The 20,417-nt window shown below is 35.2% G+C and overlaps 1 protein-coding gene and 2 long non-coding RNA genes across 3 annotated transcripts; 2 read left to right on the top strand and 1 right to left on the bottom strand.

The window, feature by feature from the left end:
- The first annotated feature begins 4,450 nt into the window (after positions 1–4,450).
- On the top strand, positions 4,451–9,998 carry LOC124457388. Its single transcript, XR_006952556.1, has 2 exons — positions 4,451–4,548; positions 9,518–9,998. It is a non-coding gene; the product is annotated as an uncharacterized LOC124457388 (long non-coding RNA).
- On the top strand, positions 6,619–7,376 carry LOC124457387. Its single transcript, XM_047007649.1, has 2 exons — positions 6,619–6,908; positions 7,004–7,376. Exons 1-2 carry the CDS (start codon positions 6,658–6,660, stop codon positions 7,158–7,160), a joined length of 408 nt encoding a protein of 135 aa, XP_046863605.1. The 5' UTR covers positions 6,619–6,657; the 3' UTR covers positions 7,161–7,376.
- Positions 9,999–11,450: 1,452 nt separating the features above from the next.
- LOC124457389 lies at positions 11,451–12,373 on the bottom strand. The gene is made up of 2 exons (XR_006952557.1): positions 12,273–12,373; positions 11,451–12,124 (listed from the first exon to the last, which is right to left on the bottom strand). It is a non-coding gene; the product is annotated as an uncharacterized LOC124457389 (long non-coding RNA).
- Positions 12,374–20,417: the final 8,044 nt, after the last annotated feature.

Raw genomic sequence — 20,417 nt, 5'->3', positions numbered from 1 at the left:
CACATAAACTAAAACCTGATGAACTCGACCTACTCAAGAACGGACTATACTTCTCCATAAGACCAGGGGCGGATCTAGGCTGGTGCAACTGATGCGAGTGCATCAGTCATAAAATTGAATAGTTAATCTTTCACAACATATTATAACTTACAATCAATACGAGCAAAATGCAAGAAATATATCAGATTGGAACGTTTATAGTTTCTAAATGCTTTAAATACCTTAACACTGACAATATATTGACAATAAATGTACATTGATGATTGAGAAATATTGTTAAAAACCTTCGTCGATTGTTTACATGTGAGTATCATTTTGATTACAGCCGCATAATTAAAAAATGCGTCGCTAAATATGGCGTTTTTATGTGTCGAAATTTTTAGCGAAAATTTGTTTCATCATCCAGCTACACTGAGCTGAATTTCTATTACTACGTCACGGTGGCTAGATAGTGAATCACTCATTGAGTTCTATAATAACTGGAGGGGAAACGTCAACAAAATTAGTATAAATTATTAGCGCGCGGCCGCGTGGTCAAAAACATGGCGGATTTTGGTGGTCAAAGTCAGCGGAGAGACGCGGGCTCATGAAATAAAATTTTTGTCGCCCACCCTGATTTGACCACCACGATTGCGAGTATAGAAAATATCAAAACTATTTATTTTCCCAACATAAACACTTTTTTAAAACTTTATTTATTAAACTGCCAACTTTTGTGGTTTGCGAATGCTGAAATAGCGACAGAAAAGGGAACATTTCTTGACTCCGGTAAGTAGCACAGTATTAGTTTTACTATTTTGTTTTTAACACGATACTTGAAGAGTGTTTCTACAACTAAGTTTTAATTTAAAGTTATTTTGGAACTGGTCTTGTTTGTTCTTCACTTAATCGCTCGCCAGACGTGGCGAAGCTGTCAATTTTTATCGAGTTTTGCATCCATCTTGTATCATGATCAAGGCATCAAGCTAAACTCTCCTGATTTGAATTGAGTTTACCTCCCAAAAATGGGGCATAATTTGTTCATGTTTTTTTTTGAAAGATGAAGGGAAAGTTTACAACAGAGTTGTGTTGAAATTGAATGCAGTGCCATGCAAAATTAATGAGAACTATGGTATATGTTGTATAATAAAAATAACTATTAAACTGTTTGCCTGCTCAATTTGACTGACTGTATGGTGTAGACAATTATAATGAGATTGGAAAGTTGGATTTATGCAAACAATTTTAAAGTACTACTTAGCGTTTCTGTAAATGAAGTATTTATTGTTATAGTAAACAGGTTAATACTTCAAAACCAAGATGAAAGTAGTGTGTTGAACAATGTGCTAAAATTTGTTTCTACCTTGAAATTTTTGTTCAACAGTAGCTTATGATTATATCATTAATATGCATGAAAATTAAACATATTATTGTCTCATCTCATTAAATCCATACTTGGTATGATTCCAGGTGATCCACAAATTCACATCAGATGCATTGGTTACAATGAAGTTGAATGTAGAAGAAGCAAAAATAGATGGCAAAGAAATTCTTTGTGTCTTATGAAGAATTAGTAGAAGTCAATAAAAAGAATTCTCTAAACAAATTGTGAACAAATTTAAATTTGCTCATGGTCAAGCAACCTAGTCAAAGAAGCAAAGTCTGTCTTCAACATGTGACCTTTCCAATTATTTAGTTTCTTTGTACAAAATACTATTTTCGAGAAACTTGATTTGTAAGTCTTTCATTAATATTTTTTTACCAAGAGATAAAAGGAACTAATTCAAAGGCTTGATGTAAAATACAAAGATTTAACAAGTTGTTTATCATTTAATTCCCAAATGTTAGTTTGTACATATAAATAATTAGTATTGGTAGCTGTAAGTTGTTTAAGCAAAACAGAAGAGTAGTAGTGCTCGAAGGGGCTAGCATTTTTGAAAAATTATATCTTGTTCATGACATATATTACACAATTCCAAAAAAACTGTAAGTAATGCACAATAATATCTATAGAACTTGATAAATTTCTTCACCTACACTGTCAAATAACTATTTTGCCTTCATGCAGCAATAGACAGTGTTTTTGGCAGAGAAACCAATGCACTTTAGTTTCCAAGTTTGTAATTTCAATGGAAAATTAATGTAGTTCTGTTCAGTAATAGATCCAAGATTCTGCCAAGCTGTTTACAAAATAGAAATTACCAAGCAACAGTGTCATGGTGTTTTGAATTTTTTTCTTTTTTGTAGCTCTTCTAGTTCAACATACTTTCTTTATGAGTTTTCAGTGGATTTATCAGGTAATGACAATACACTTATGATACGTATCCATGGTAAACTTTCAGTTGACTTATGTCGTAGGACTGAAGCAAACATTTTCTCGCTTCCTTAGGAGCATTTTTACACAGATTTATCCATTTGAAGCAAGAAAAATAGGTGCACCAAACTGTTTACAAACAGTCAAACACACAAAAGCATGAAATAATGTATAAGTTTGACGAGATTGACAGGTCTAGTAAAGAATGCCGATTGATTTTTACTTTTAAAAGGCTAAAATGTCATAAAATAACTTAAATGTTACATCCAAAATATGCGTTTCTCTACCGTCGATCTTCTTTACTTTGATGTGTGTGTGTACTGTGTTTTTCACGCAATGCTGAAGCATTATTTTCACATGATATGCTGTCGGTATCGTAATTGTTTTTTTCTCACTTGTTTTCGTTCATACAAACAGTATTAGAAATCAGGAGGGAGTGAATATTGAAAAAAAATTTTAAAGTGGAAGTTTTGACCACCAAAATCCGCCATTACCGCCATGTTTTTGACCACGGGGTCCAGGCCCCTTTGCCCCTTCAGGTTTTATAGAGCTCAATGGAATCACTGCGTCACGGTGGGGAAAAAGTGCACCAGTGAACTCCATATATATATCTGGAATGATAACGACAATACATTTTATAGATATAAAATTGAAGCCAAAGTCCTAGTCTCTTGCGCGGTTTGTACGTCAGTTCCAGTCCTTCAAAGTCGAATGTTGACGCGGTTTGTACGTCAGTTTCATTCCCCTGAGTGCCAAACATAGACGGCCAATATAAAACCAATATAAATTTGAATACAAATTGCGAAAGCATAAACATATAAACAACATCACGACAAACAACACACGAGGCCAAATCTTCGCTAAAGGTTGTTTTTTACAGCTGAAACTTTACTACAGTGAGTTCGTTGTAACTTACAACTTATAACGACGAAAAGCCAACTGAAAATTACACTGTATGCTAAAAAGACAATACAATAGAAAATATGACGAGAAAATGTTCAAGCATAAATTTTTCTTTCGTCGGAAGGTAAATTTTCAAACGGTGTCAGACAGTGTTTGTCTTTTTTTGTCATTTCAGTGGATTTAAAGATCTGTTTTTCCGAAGAAAAAAGAAACTTGAATATCTAGTTTCATAAAAAATATTGAGTCCATAACTCGCATTTTTACTTTTTACAGAGCGATTGTATTTTTCGTCGATCTTGATAGTGCTTGAAATACTAAATGATTGTCATCTCGATATCAATAATTGAATATCCTTAAAGACATGTTTAAATAGATCGTCCAGGTTGAGTTTTGTTGTTGTTGACTGACGTTTCGACAACCTTAGCGGTCAAAAAAATGACTCTGAAGATGACTACCGCTAAGGTTGTCGAAACGTCAGTCAACAACAACAAAAACAGTCCTTCTCAGGACTATACCAACCTGGACGATCTACATTTACAAACATGTAACGATACTCCCGGATTCAAACTATTTACCTTAATGGCTTTGATATGTTTTAAAGGAAAACCGCAGCGTAAGAGCAGATCGACTAAGTTCACCTCACCTTGCTTCTCGATTTATCACTTTCATTCACTTTCCGTGAACCTTTTCATTCCAAAAATTTCGTTATTTTTACGCTCTGATCATGATCCGAACTCTACCATTACCAAGGGACAAATGATTAAAAAAAATTAAAATGAACACGCGAGAGACTAGAGCCTGACGTGTAATGACGAATGATGACGACAAATATTTTTTTGGCTTCAATTTTTGGCTTCGGTTATCATTCCAGTTATTCAAATGTCGAGTTCACTGAAGTGCACCAGTTGGTGCAACAGTCCCGAGTCTCTTTGGCCGAGTGAACCACCTAAATGTCACGAATTTCATTGTTTTTTAGCCTACGTCACGGTGGGAAATCGCTGCTGACTGTTGCACTTAAGCCCACGAACACCAATATTTCATTCTGACTGGTGCACTTGAGCCAGCGTTATAAATCTTCAAACCTTCAAAATTATAATTACATGACTATGGCATTTGGCTTATTTATATCTTGAAGTCATCATGGCTGAAAGTAGGCATATATACGATTTTTGCTCATTGATTCAAGAGAGTAAAACCAGCGAGATTTCTTCTGTAAGAAAGGATTATGAAGCAAAAGTCTCTGCTCCAATTCCGACTAAAACAGACCTGTTTCGAAAAGGAAAGCTGGCGAGAGATCTTAACGCAGAGTTGATTATCCCTAACCATATGGGAGATAATTGGCGGGCTTTAAAGTGGTTCTATGACGAAAACTTAACGTTAAAAAATCATCGATTTTAGCATTCAATAGTTTAAACACATATCAATTATTGCTTTCGTAAAATGTAAGCAAAAATAATAATATAACGAGGGAGTTATGAACATTTGAAATGTCTAATTTTCATGTCCGCCATTAAAAACGGCCATTTTGAATATATGTAATCAGAGCCCTCTATATTATAAGAGTTGGGACAAACGGTCTGGGGCGAGCGCGGAGCCGCCATTTTGGTTCCTACTTGCAAAGTGAAACTATAATAATACTATTGGAAATTGGGTTTATATGCAAAAGAAGAAAGCAATTTAAGCTTATTCCATGGTAGTATCAAATATATTAGGAATAATAGCAAGCTCTTTTTTTTAACGATTTGCGGCAGACCTGATTTAATTTCATTGGTTTGAGCTTCGTTTGCGGTTTACTAGTTCGTGCTTCAAATTGATCGTGACCCATTGTAAGAAGTATTTTTCGTACGTGAACGTGTTTTCTCGGCTTATGTTCCGACTCTGTAACAAGTTTTCAAGATCTTTAAGCTTGGTGGCAAGCGGCAATGTTATCCTGGCATCAGTGTTATCAAATACTTGGACAAGACTTTGTTCGAAACTTTGAATCATAGTAATCATGCAGATTTGGTCCGGAGAGATTTGTGTTCAAGATTTGTAACAATTTAATGGTAGTGAGTGATTTATGCCCCCCCAATTTAATCCAAGCATGATATTTTTTATTCTGAAAGATCACAAAATTTTCTTGCTCAGCAGAAAATGACAGACTTTTTTACTTTTTAGTTATTGAAATATGCAATGATTTGACCAAGATGAATTTGACCTTAAACGTTTTATTCCTGTATATGAAGTTATTTCGCCTTTATCACTTTATAAAGTATTAAAGTTTATTTCTAATAAAGTTTATTAGGGATTCTGCTGAAAATTTTGGTGAAGCATTTCTTTAAACCGTTTGTTCAAATTCGCTGGCAATACAAGGCATAGAATTTGAACCGTTTAAAGAACCGTTGAACTGTTTATTTTCATATTATGGGCATAGAATTTGAACCGTTTGTTCAAATTCTATGCCTTGTATTGCCAGTGAAATATATATATCAAAAGCTAGCAGCACCTAAATATATATCAGAAAGCCGGCAATATTTTAATATATATGAGAAAGGCAGCAACAGTTGTAATATACATTAAAAGCCCAAATAGCTGAAATTATGGAGATATGCCTCTGTGATCTTATAAACCAAAACCTACAATTAAAATATCATCAACAAGTCTAGAAGAGAAGTAATGTTCTACTTTGAGCTACAGAAGTAGGGTACATTTGTACAATTCAATAACAAAAATATATTGTACTCAGCTGTTTCATTGAATATCCTAATTATAATTACTTCATTTTTAAATGATGAACTAAAAATACAAAATACAACATGGAAAATCATAAGAGTTTCTGTGATTTGGTGTAGTTGTTTTAGTATGGAAGTGGCTGAGAATTGAGAGGTTTGTAGATTGACCAATTTCAGAACATAATGAGAAATCATCTTCGATTAAAAAACAAGCTTTGGAGTAAGAAAACTATTGAAACTGCATCAGCACGAACTTTGCAATGTTATTTGGCCCAAAAATGTTTCTCTACTTGAGTCAGTTCATTGAACCTTATATCAAAAGCAGTTCAGCACAACAATCACCATACGCAATCAAATTTCGTAAGTTCGACGTAAACGCATTTCTTTCATTTTTTTCGTAATCCTCGATTTATGCGATATGTAATGACATTTAGTAGCCTTCAACAATCAGTTATTACACACTTATCCATAAAAAAACGCAATATTATCTCAAAATACTGTATTACTAGCAGCAATTGTTATATAAACACAAGCTAAAATTTCAAAACTAGGAACCAAAATGGCGGAAATTGATCAGGTGATCAATATTGCCCAATCAACGTAAGCTAAACGGATAACAATAGATGTCCCAACTCTTATACTATAGAGGGCTCTGTATGTAATCACCAAAGTCAGTGACGTCATGGTCTTAACACGGCAAGACGCGCACATTGGAAAGTATACAAAGTAATACATAAATAGAGCAAAAAAATGTCAAATTCATTGAGATCTAGCTCGCTCTCAGAGTCTTCGATCGAGAAAAACGCATCGATTTCTTCATCGGAATTTGTGACGGCAAATTCGAACGAATCTAATTCAGAAATTTTGCCATTCGTCGATAATATTGAACCGCTTGCTTCGCCCGATGAAATTGCTGAGTACGAAGCTGCAGTCGCAAAAGAACGGCGGGTTGAAGGCATGCTGCAAGATCGTTTTGATGCCCGTGTTGATGTTACTTCATGGTAAGATGTCATTCTTAGAGTGTTACTTTGATCTGAATCGTCTGCCGTTAGCTATGATAACTTTATGGAAACATACAATTTGGCCAATATTAAAGGGGTGAATGTGGCCATTGTTCGTTGGATCTTGTTGTCAACCCTCAAGAGTGCCGATGCTGCATGGAAATAGAGCAAACCGTGGTAAAATGTATCAGTTCGAAATCGATGAAAGGAAATGCATTTTGGATCACCCTGGCTTTAACGAAGTTTGCCTGAACGAATTTGTTCTTGAAGCAGCTTCGTTAGGTTTAAAGACCAAAGGTCATCGCATGATACAGACACTTCATTTTGTATTTCCTTTAAAACCTTAGTATAAATGTATATTATATATTGAAAGTTTGTCTGGATGTATTATTGGTTCTCTCAAATTGTGAAAATTTATCATCTGCAATATGTGTAAGTATATAATAATTGCAACTTGTGCTAACCTGACGCCGCTCTCTTGACGTTGTTGGTGTTTGTGATTTCTTCCAAATAGTAGGTACGGCACAAGGTTTGAGCCGTCTAGTCATACCACCCAAATGGAATAAACGCTCAAAACAATCATCCGAGAAGTGATTCGAACAAATCATAAATCGAATTTCGCGCGAACTCGGATTAAAATTTGCGCGCTTCGTCTGAACAAATTTAACCCAAATTCTTCTCAAAGACTCGTCGTTTGGGCTTTTATGTAATAAAATGCCTGTAATTCTATCAGACTTATTACTGCAATCTTGCACGACACAGCGTGTTGAAGGCATGTTAAAAAAATTGAGTTATACAGCCTTTTAAATCTCTATTTGTACATAGTGTTATATTGTAAACAGCCGCAAGTTAAGACTATGACGTCACAAGCACCTTCCTACTTGAAAATTCAAATATGGCGCATTTTAATGGCGGCTCTTAAAGTTCAAGTTTTATTGCTACGTAACTCGAGCAGCATTAAATACATTGCGCTAAAATTTCGCCAGAAGACATTTTTTTACATACACTATTAATCTATGAAAAAAAACGAGAGGCAAAATTTTCGTCATAGTACCACTTTAAAGTAAGTAGCTTGAAGTGCTTACTGCTTACTATGCTTGACATTGTAATGCATAGCTATAGGTCTATACTTGTATTTATGTAATGCTTATGGCTTACTCTCTTTAATGTTAGGAATATGATGGGAAGGGGCACATGGGGTGTTTATTCCCTGTTGAATTTATTTAAATTTCAAAGCATCCTGACCTGCATTAACCTATTAAATCGAAATTTACTGTATTCTATTTTACAATGTCAATTTTCAAACTCCATGTCCAATATTGTTGGCTCAATGAAATTTAGCCAGTAGTATAATGCAATGCTTTGGATTTATGCCATAACTAGTGTGCACATAATTATGCATGTTGTTGTGCCAAGTTTATAAAGTGTCATGTAACATAAGATCACAAAACATTTTATTCACAACTATATGTTTGAATTTGGGTAATCCTGCATATTTATACTGGAGATTTCTTCGGATTGAAGTCACTGGTAGAAGTCGCTACGTCCTTCCTGGAGAAATCTCCACTCTAATTCTGCTCACAGATTGTGATTTCAAAGTTACTTAATATACATAAAAAAATAAGAGCTAATTATTTAATATTACATTACTTCAGGATATTTCATAGATATTTAAATATTCCATGTAATATGTTGTAATATGTGCTCAATGTGACAGACAGAGAGGGCACATTTTTCATACATTTTGCTTGTTTATAAATACTAACTTTCTGAGCTATGCAATGTGTTGAATGTAAGAGCTATGCTGGACCAACCATGTTATTCATTAGAGTTTTTCATTTTCAAATTGCATGCCTAATATTGTCAATTCCCTGAAATTTAGCAAAGAAAACTGTAATTACATATTATTTCAGCCACAACAATTCCTTATTATTTCTTCCACACCTAGCTTGATAATGACTTTCATATGAAGTTGAAATATTGCTTTGAATCTTCTCTGTTGCTGTTATAACTGAGTTTACAAGATGATGTTTTTTTGAGTGTATGCTCTCATTTACAATCATGCACAGTGTGCCAAATTTCTAAATTTACCATAAAACATTATGATCACAAAAGGGTGGGTACACAGCAAAGCATTTCATTTACATAGATTTGATGTTACTGTATTGTCTTTACATGATTATTATTATCTCAAAATTACCCACTATACAAAAAGATATTAGAGCAACAGTTGTATATTGTAATTCTTTAACATATTTCATTGTATATTACATCACCATATTTTATTTTTGCATATGTGCATATGTGTATCCTGATCCTTATGTTTAGGAGTCATCACCCTTTGCACTTTGATTAAAGCTAGGAGGGCACATAGTATTAGCTATTAGGTACGTACTTATACTCCCCTTGAAAGCTGGTCTCATGAATTTGGTTGGGAAAGTATAGCACTGGCATTACCATGCTTAGATTCAATTATCTAAAAAAATATTTATGGATTGTTAAAGGCAACCCAAGGCTTGATGAATGTTCCCCTAAAGGCTTTTCTTTATCAACATAGAGTCAATAGTGATTTTATTCAATAGACTTTCTAATTTTTATTGCTTGTGTAGAACTAGAGGTGATGGTAACTGCGTGAACATTTCTTTGTTATATCTACGTATCTTTCTCTGCTGTTGGAGGAGTGATATTATCAACGAAAGAAGAAGAATAACATTTATTATTACTTGTTGCCTGCCTTTGGTACGATGATTACATCTTGAACATTTCTTTGTTATATCTACGTGTCTTTTTCTGCTGTTGTTGGACGAGTGGTATCAAGTGTGATTAATGGTCAAAAACTTGTGCTTCATTTGTGAGATATAAAAGGTTTCTTTGCGTTTCACGACAAAAAATGTGCCAAGCTTCTACCTTTTCAAAATCACTCATGGATTGGAATGATACCTTCCTGATTGTAAGTTTTGGCGAAGGTATGAAACTTGATAAATCTGATAATAGTAACGAAAATGTTTAAAGGTTATTGAAATTTTAGATTTTATATCATTGAAATTTGCGAAAAGTTTACAAACTAAGTAAAGCCAAGTTTTTTTTAAATTCTGTTGTCAAAACGCAGGAAATCGCATTTCCGACGGTCTAAAATATAAAATTTTCCGGGGGGCATGCTCCCAGACCCCCCCTACAGAGCTAGCGCCTTTGGCGCTAGGAGTGGTGCATCAGTCACGAAAATTGCTGGATCCGCCCCTGCATAAGACCTCCAAGACTCAACGATGCTGAAATCCTCGCAACATTTGAACGGATCCATTACACTATACAAAACAAGCTCCAAAACCAAGAAGATTACATCCACGTAAAGAATGAACTCATCCACATTGCTCAAAGCTACATTTCCTCATATACTCCGTCACCATCAGATCTCAAGAAACATCGCATACTAAAGGACATTAGGAATAATAAGAACATTATATTGTTAAAACCAGACAAAGGCAACGGAGTAGTCATCATGGACAGAGAAGTATACAATAGCTCATGTTTAAAAATTATTAGCGATAAATCCAAGTTTAAATTACTAAACAAAGACCTCACACTCTCTCGAGAAGCTAAACTACAGCGCTTTCTTAGGAAACTCAAAAAACAGGGCTCTATTGACAACAACACCTATTCCAAGATCTTTCCTTCAGGCTCACAACCAGCAAGGTTCTATGGCCTCCCTAAACTCCATAAACACGTAGACCACAGCACACCACCTCCACTAAGACCAATAGTCTCTTCCATAAACTCTTACAACTACAAACTATCGAAATACCTATACTTAGCCCTTTAGTTCCCAACGATTACACAACTAAAGACTCTTTCACTTTCGTCGACGAACTAAACAAACAAGACATGAACAGCAAATATATCGTCTCCTTTGATGTTAAGACCCTCTTTATTAACATTCCACTAACTGAAACAATAGACATCGCACTCGACTTATTACTTACACAACAACCTAACTTTCACGTCAACAGATACGACTTAAAACTTTTGTTCAACATCGCTACATCACAAACCCACTTTCTCTTTAACGACCACTTTTATGACCAGACCGACGGGGTGGCAATGGGTTCCCCACTGGCACCAGTACTTGCCAATCTCTTCAGGGGCTATCATGAAAAGAATTGGTTAACTAACTACGACGGACCAAACGTACTTTTTTACAGACGTTACGTAGATGATATTTTTTGTATATTTAACAACGAAAACGACGCTTCATTCTTCCTTAATTATTTAAACCCACAACACACAAACATTACCTTTACAGTAGAAAAAGAACAGGGCAATAAACTGCCTTTCTTAGACATACTTATCACTAAAGACACAAATTCAGACAAATGCATAACTTCCGTCTTTCACAAGAAAACATAAACCAGACTCTTAATGAACTTTTTTTGTTTTACACCACGTAATTATAAAACAGGACTTATAAAAACTCTCCTTGAACGCATTCACAGAATCAACAATACAACAAACGGCTGCGAAATTGACAAATATTAAAAATGCGCGTTATTATCGATAAAAAACATTTGATTCAAGGAAAAATAACGAGGTTCAACATGCAAACATAACTATTCAAGCATTTACAGAGTATTGGCAAACATAAATACTCTACCATTGGCAGAACATTGATAATTGGGAGAGGGGGGAAGTCATATATTCATATGTTATAATTCCTAAAACTAATTAATTTCAATGTAAAGTAGAACGGGCACAAATGAATAATAGCACACCCCAATTTTCAATACTCCGCCGCCCTTGAGTACTCCCCTCAATAATTGAGCTAGCTACGCCAACAAAAAACATGCGTACACCGTAACAGAAAAAATGGTCTAATTGTCCAGTGTAATGGTTTAAATGTCCACTTAATGCTTACTTTAAACTGGCAAGAGCCTTAATAAATTTTTGCAAGCTAATTCTATTGGTAGCAGTGTGCTGCAACCCAACAAAAACGGAATCAATAAAAAGAAATACATCCTTATGATCTTGTGGATAAGCTATAGAAAATACATAGTATGTTGCATAGAGCGTAAAAAGGACTGTTTCTAAAGAAAATGAAGTTGCGTCAACGAGTTGTCGTCCTTCGACGTCCAACAGTAGCCGGTCAGGCTTCAGTATGTTTTCACCAATAACCAAAACTCGTGGACAGGTGGTGCGGTTATTTTAATCGGCAAATCATCATCTTCCTAAAACATACACAAAAAAGAAAATGCTTCAGTGTTTGAAAGTTGCCTCGATGAATGCACTGTATGGAAAACGTTCCTAGTAAATTAAAGAAAAACATTGACACAAGCGTTGCATGCAATTCACTAAGAAGTCTTTATCATTGCTTACCAACACCATTTCCATCAGGCTGTTTTCAGACGTTTTCTTGGTTAGCAAATGGACTAACAGCATCATTTAACTTGCTGTTTCAAAGTCTGCTTAAAAGTTAACAAAACTTAGCATTTATAAAATATTATATTTTCCTTAAATATTGTGATAATAGATTAACCACGCGGAAAACATATAGGGATGACAGAGTCATCGCTACACGTTGTAATTTATAACACTCTGTAACTAATGGCGAGAGACTTTCCAGGTGGGAAACTGATACGTATTAAAGAAACAATTGCCCAACATAAAATTCGAAAAAAAGGCTTTATTTCTAATTTTAGGTTGAGGAATTGTTTTGTTATATTTAGTATATACGTTTTTTAACTTCCTAAATGTATGTATCACCTGTCTTTACTCCACACAAAACCAAAACACTGATATCCGCTTCATTTCATATAAAACAGTCATTCAACTAGATAGAGAAAGTTTGGAAATCAAAGCGATATTTGACATTATAATATATGCAAGATGCACTTCACTTACTTTTTGATTTTGCAATATAGAAACTGTTGCTTCTTCTACGCCGGAATTAACGAGTTTCTCCCTCAAATTTTTGTCCATCCTGCTCAAAAACAACACAGCAAGCAGTTTCATTTACAGAAAACAATGCTATAAATGTCTTTCCAAGCTACCTAAGGTTTTCAATCAAACAAAGCAAAAAAAAATAATTACAGTCGTATTTTTGAAAAACCAATGAGCAAAACCATCATTGAAATTCCTGAGAAGACAATAAATTGTGTTGATGGATTTAATATAACAAAAAAGGTGCTACAGCAAAAGATAAGAGATTCATGTAAGAGATAAGAGATAAAGATAAGAGATAAGCTGTAAGAGTAAAAGATAAGAGATAAGCTGCTACAGCAAAAGATAAGAGATTAATGTTGTTGATGAAACTAATTCAGTCGGGTACGTTGTCCTCGGACGAATTAAAAACGTCATTTCATTCGATGCGTGACGAATTATCTGTTTATGAGGGCATGATTTAGAGGGGAAATCGTATATTGATACCAGAATCATTCGTAAGACGTGTTTTGAAATTAGCTTATGGGAGTGTCATGTTAGTATCATCGGGAAAAAACAATATCTTAGAGAAAAATATTTTTGGTTGGGTATGGATAAAGATATTGAAAAGTTAATTCAACATTGTGAAGCATGTGCCATTCCTCGTTCGTTGAATTTCATTACACCATTGTAGCCAGTTTCATTTCCTAAGAAATCATGCATAAAAGGCGGGGTAGACATTGTAGGCCCAATTGAGGATAAATATTTAGTGACTTTCATCAATTATTACTCCTCTTTTCCCGAGGTAATATTAACAAGGGACATTGGTGCGAAAAACATAGTAATAATCCGTTTAGACATGTTTGTTTGCAAGACATGGATATCCAGAAGAAATAGTCTCTGATAATGGGCCGCAATTTATAGCAAATGAGTTTATAGCAATTTATGAATCAATATGATATAAAAAATGTGCGTAGTTCTCCATATTACCCAAGAAGTAATGGAAAAATTGAAAGGTCCCATAGATATTTAAAGAAAAATTTCAATGTTTCGAATTATGTTCTGATTTGATTTGTATGTCACCGGAATCGGAAATTCAAAAACTAAAAGCCATTTTTGCTGGGACATCAAAGTTTGTCCCACGTCAGTTGAAAGCGAAATTGCCCTAAAAATTGCCAGTGCACAAGTAATTTTTTGAAACATTCAATACAGCATAAATAATTTTTAAACTCAAACATTGTATAACCTAAAGACAAAATAAAAAGGTATAATTTCTTGAGTTTTTTAGATATTTTAAAGGGTATTCTTTCTCAAATACTAAACTTTTTTTAAGAAGGGCCATTTATTGATAACCGATCTGCTTCCTTGTCAATTTTCCAGTAAAATGCTTCGTCCTTAAAAGCAACACCTGTTACTACATGTGGTAGAGGAAATTAGAACAGTTTATGGCTGTACAAACAATTTGTCAGTCATAAGTTGCTTATTTTCTTCCTCAATATACTGTTTTATAGCACGCGAAAAATGTTTGAAGAAGTTGACTTATTTGCTCCCATCGAAAATCTTTTGCTGTTTTCAAACCATCGAGTAACTCAGTAACACTATCCAAGGAAACAGATCAGTTATCAATAAACAGACTATGAATTTTAATTAGCACGAATATATGTACTTAGCATTAATTTTTGAACTTAGCATAAATATATTTGCACATAGCATGAATGTTTGCACTTCGCATGAATATTTGCAGTATAGCAGTTTTGTCCGCTTCGGCGCCCCATACGTGCCCCATAAGCGACGATGCTGGTATCAAAAAACAGTGCTTATTAGCTAGTCAAATCGATATAGAATGTAATCCAAGCTGTCCACATCGTAATTTCCTCTTTCTCAACGCCTTTGAATATCAGCTACGTAACCATAGGCTCATGCTAAAGAAACTTTCTCCCCTCCTAATTTCAATCAACACTTAACTATAGTATTCATGCGACGATAAAAAATTTCAGAAGTATTTAATATTCAAAACGCGAAATCTTTTTAAAATTTTAACAATGAAACATGCTGAAAACGTGTGTCATATACGGTTACCGAAGAAGTGCAAGAAAAGGAAGCAAGGATTGGGACGAGTCAAATCTCTTAAAACTGCGTATGGGCGAGATGTTCTCGCCACGATAGCAGTTACTGGATGACACCGTGTTTCGACTTTATTCCAAAGCCATCATCAGAGAGATAGTACATAATATAAATCGTAACCCAATCCTTGTGGCCTTGGTACCTCAACAGGTAGAGCGGCGGACTAGTATCCCGAAGGTGCTAGTTCAAATCTCGTCCAAGTCCAATGTTTTTCATGTGCATGTAAAATAAACCGTGTTAGGATTTATGTTAAGTATAATCTCTCTGATGATGTCTACGCTTCATATTATGAGCTTTGATTTCTATTAAACTCACTAGATATACAAGGGGGCCTGGGACCTGTTGTCAAAAACATGGATGCCAAAAGAAAATTTTGGACGAAAAACTTCCACTTGAAAAGTTATTTTTATTTTTTACTCTCTCCTGATTTCTATGCAGCTCAATTCATAATACTATTACAATGAGCGAAAACAATCACCGAAACCTAAATCATGAAGATATGCCATAGCGTTTTACATAATGCACTCATTAATACAAAGACAATCTACGGCAACAATGGACGGCTTTTTTCTGTGTTGCTAGTGTTGCCCAAAGCCAAAAGCACTCGACCGAATCTGTCTCATGCCAGTGAGCCAAACGTAAACAAACTTGTTTACTTTTTTGCTCACTTGTTACTTGTTTACTTGTTTGCCAACATGTTTTTCATGTGCATGTAAAATAAACTGTGTTAGGATTTATATTATGTATGAAACGTAGCGATTTTTGTTTCAAGATGGCGGATTTCTCCTTAATGTGCAACTTTTAGATTTGACATACCCTCGGGAAAGGATAAATATAATATAAACTACCTATGCTGTAAAATTCAGATGGTCCCTACATGGACGAATGCCGATGTTATTTCTAGACGATTTATTGCGATTCGGCCCATGGCCTCGCGCCTCAACTTGCACGAAAAATTTAAATAAAACGAGACTTACCTGTAAGTTTAAGTTTAAGTATGGTTTTATGAATCACTGGTCGGAGTGCGGAGTCACACGCCTGCTCATATCAGAATTGAAACGCGGAAGAGATGGCCACCAATAATGTACCTGGGTGGGCCAAATAACCTTGTAATGGGTCGGGCATGTGGTTGCGCACTTCCACCAATGACTCATAAAACCACACTTAAAGTTACAGGTAAGTCTCAATTAATTTAAATTTTATTTCGTCACCAGTGACGTCATGACGAAGTCCACATGAGATTTAAAGGCTATGATTTAGTAAGCACATGGACAGCGAAATATCTAACACATTATATCAGCCTGTACGAGCACGGTATAAAACAAAATGCTATTAAAGCCCAACAGTTATAAGGTTTATGCAACTACAGTGTCACAATTATTTATGCGAACTGGGGCCGGTTGTATAAAGCTCTTAACTCCTTTTTAACGGCACTTTTGCATTTAAAAAGTAGTTAAATTTAACCACACGGTTAAGTCGGTTGTAAAAAAAAGTAGTTAGCGCTAACTGCAGTTAAAAGGTAGTTAAAGTTAACTATGCTATGGAGCATAAGTGAACTTTTCAAAACACAGTTTTTATTGAAAACTAATGACTAACAATGAATATCTCGTTGGTAACCAGATCAGTTGAATTTTAATCGACCTGGAATAACCGACTGATAAGCGGGGTGGCTTGACTTGTTCGACGGATAAAGGAGTCTATGAACGTCAAAAACGCTTATTTTATTGGTCAATGGCCAGATCAGTGGTCAATGGCGGCTTAGCTTCTCAAAGACAATTATGGGCGAGATGTTGTTGATCAACAAGGTTTTACCTCGAGTTTTTAATCACATATGTATCTTCCATGGCAAAGACTTAAGAATAAGAGCTTTATGGACGGTGTACCGTGTACTATATTGGTCAGTGCTGTAAAAATTTCAAGTTTTGCCGACGAAAAACAGCCAACTACTTATCCGCGTAACGAATCCCTTTTTACACAAGAGCAATTGCATTTTGCATTGTCTTTTTTTGCGTCCGGTAGCTCTTTCAATTCATAAAAGAGACTCTCGGTGGAGATAGAGCCATTTCTTTAAGATTAGTGCACATAACTCGCTGAAATTGTCTTACAAACACCTACAATTCGTTCAATGACAAAAAAATAATGCTTTTCGAGCAATGAATCCTATAGCCTTAAATGTATCAAATATTTATATTGCGGATTTTTCCCTATGCATTTTGCTTGATTGAAAATCCTATGCATCATATAAACTCATTGATCTATAGAAAATAAGTTAGATTATGTTAAAACAAAGAGGTACTACCGTACAAATGTTGTGCTAAGTATACCAATGATAAAACATATAGATACATGAGCTTTACAACAGTTTTTATTCATGACTAATCTTTTGTCTATCAGCTGCATGAGGTACAATGATGTTAGTTTTTTAAATACATAAAAGTTTCATCAACATGCATGCCCAGGGGCAGATCGAGGGTATGTCAAATCAGTCACTTGACTGATGTTTATAGTTCAAAAATTGTTCATCAAATTTAATGATTACAATTTTTTTTGATCATTAAATTTTCGCTCTGTAATCGTTTGGATTTCATCGTCAAAATTCTGTTTTATGTATGAAAACTTATACAAATACCACCTTAGTAAACAGATCAGTGGATAAAAACATATCTAGAATTATATTAACTGGCTGACTAATAAGCGGGGTGGCTCGACTGGTTCGACCGATAACGGAGTTCAAGAACACTTATTTAAGCCATTCCATTGGTCAATAGCCAGATCAATGGACGATCTGGAATAATCTCGACCGATAAGCGGGTTAGCCGGACCGATAGGGGAGTCCAATTGCTATCGTGTAATTGGTTCGTTTAAATTTTTGTCTTACTGTGATTGGTTTCACCGATTTCGACTGATAGCCAACTGAACTAACATAGTCAAGCTCACTGACTGAATTGAATGTTTGATCGTTTCATAGTAATTTTCTAAAGCATGATAGAAACTAAACTACAATCAGATGAAATTTATGGAAATCTTTTACAAATTCATATATTGACTTGAATGCTGCTGAGAAGCAGTACTTACAAATATAAACTGTGGACACAGTGTTATGTTGCTGTTAATAATTTAAAACTGCTTAAGGGACAAACCAAAACCAAGATGATTATATAGATTAAACAATGCAGCCAGCTTTTGCACTCTGAAAGAGCCTGCAAATACATACCTGGCTGGCTAAACTACCTTGATGTTTCATTTCGACTATACCATTTAAGAAAATCAACTACAGAAATGGAAACTAAAGATAAAGTGCGAAAGAAACTAAATAAACTTGTCTTCTTAAGCATCAGTAGTACTTTGCACATGAAAAATAAAGTTACAGCAAAAATAGAATGTCAACAATCTCTCAACACAAAGAAAGAATAAAGTAAATGGTTTGAACCGGGGAGTATCGTTACATGTTTGTAAATGTAGATCGTCAAGGTTGGTATACTCCTGAGGACTGTTTTTGTTGTTGTTGACTGACGTTTCGACAACCTTAGAGGTAGTCATCTTCAGAGTCAAATGAGGAGTGGACGTCAGGTTAGCCATATTTGTTATCTGGTTCTTACGTCATTGTATTGCGTGCACAGGAAATGTGTGGGTGTCAATCGTGTATTGTCATTGTGAATTAGTGTGAAGTGAAATGTTTTTAGTTGTGAAGTGTGATTTAGGTGTGATGTTTTTAGTTGTAATGTGTGGGTGTCAATTGTGTATTATTATTGTGACTTAGTGTGAAGTTTATATTTTTAGTTGATCGTTTGTTTGTATTGTGAACAAGTCGTTTGTAAGGTGCCGGTAATTGCTGTGATCTGTTCTGGGGTTTGTTCCAAGTTGGTATACCAACTTTCTAATGTAAGCCGTTGTCTATAGTCAGTACTGTAAGTAATGCATTTTGCCGAGTCCCAGTCAATGTTGTGCTTTGTGATTCGGTGATGTTCGGCAATGTCATTAGTTTTGTCTTGTTTCATAGTAGCTCGTTTGTGTTCAGTAAGTCTTATGTTTAAGTTCCTGCCAGTTTCCCCGATATAGGAGGCGTGGCGGTCGGAGAAGTTTATTTTGTAAACTGCACCTTGTCGTTCGTTGGGTTGTTCTTTGTCCTTTATGTTTGTTAGTACTTTTCGTAACGTTGGGATTGGTTTATGTGCGACACGTATGTTGTATGGTCGTAAGATACGCGAGATAGTCTCAGACGTACCTTTGATGTAAGGTATCGTTGCTGTTGTCGTTGAGTTGTTCTTTTCGTTGGGTTCGTTGAGTTTTTAAGTGTTGCGTTGGATGAAGTCAAAGTAAAAGTTGTTTTGGTTGTGTAGAGCATCCGGTGAATCACATATGATTTGTGCACGTTAGAACATTAACAAGACGTGCAAAATGCATTACTTACAGTACTGACTATAGACAACGGCTTACATTAGAAAGTTGGTATACCAACATGGAACAAACCCCCCTGAACAGATCACAGCAATTACCGGCACCTTACAAACGACTTATTCACAATACCAATGATCAACTAAAAACATTACACTTCACACTTATTCACAATGACAATACACAATTGACACCCACACATTTCCTGTACACACAATACAATGACGTAAGACCCAGATAACAAATAAAGCTAACCTGATGTATACTCCTCATTTCACTCTGAAGATTACTACCGCTAAGGTTGTCGAAACGTCAGTCAACAACAACAAAAACAGTCCTTCTCAGGACTATACCAACCTGAACGATCTACATTTACAAACATGTAACTAAGAATGATAAAAAATGTAACTCACCTCATTTCTAAAGAATTGAAACGTATACTAGATCATAACTGCCTCAGAAATTGGAAAGCGAACAGTGAACTATCTTGCATTGGCAATGAGACAAAATATATTCTCGCATGTACAACTTTTAAATTAACACTGAAGTCGATATTTTACAGCTATCGGAATTATTTTGATGTCAAATCGACTCGCATGACCTGTTTTATCCACGACTAATACTCGAGGTTAGTAAGGAGTCGCAAAAGGTCTTAAGTATTCGAAAATCCATGTTTGTAAACGTTATCAGCCATACATTTCTATAGTAATTTGTATCTCACCGTGGTACCCGGAAGTGAATTTTGCATATATAATTAGGCTTCACTTTGCTACCTGAAGAAGCTATACCCAGGCTATTATCACATCAGTGGTGGCGGCCCGACAAATCGTTGTTTGTTAACGTACCTTTACTTAACTTCCGACTAAGTACGTTTTGTGCAACGCAGTAAAATCGAGCAGTTATGTGACTACAGTTAAGGAGTTAACTACGGTAGTTAGCGTTAACTATAGTTAACTACGTTTTTATACAACCTGCCCCTGGTTTCCAAAAGTTTTCCACCAAAATTTTCAGTAATAATAAGTTTGTTATACTTAGCAAATGTGGATTCCGACTGTCATGCAGCAGCTTTCATGATAACGTCAA

Source organism: Xenia sp. Carnegie-2017, unplaced genomic scaffold, assembly GCF_021976095.1.
Source record: "Xenia sp. Carnegie-2017 unplaced genomic scaffold, XeniaSp_v1 HiC_scaffold_6, whole genome shotgun sequence".
NCBI lineage: Eukaryota > Metazoa > Cnidaria > Anthozoa > Malacalcyonacea > Xeniidae > Xenia > Xenia sp. Carnegie-2017.
The sequence above is the reverse complement of the archived record's forward strand: the minus strand, read 5'-3'. Positions and strand labels throughout refer to the sequence as shown.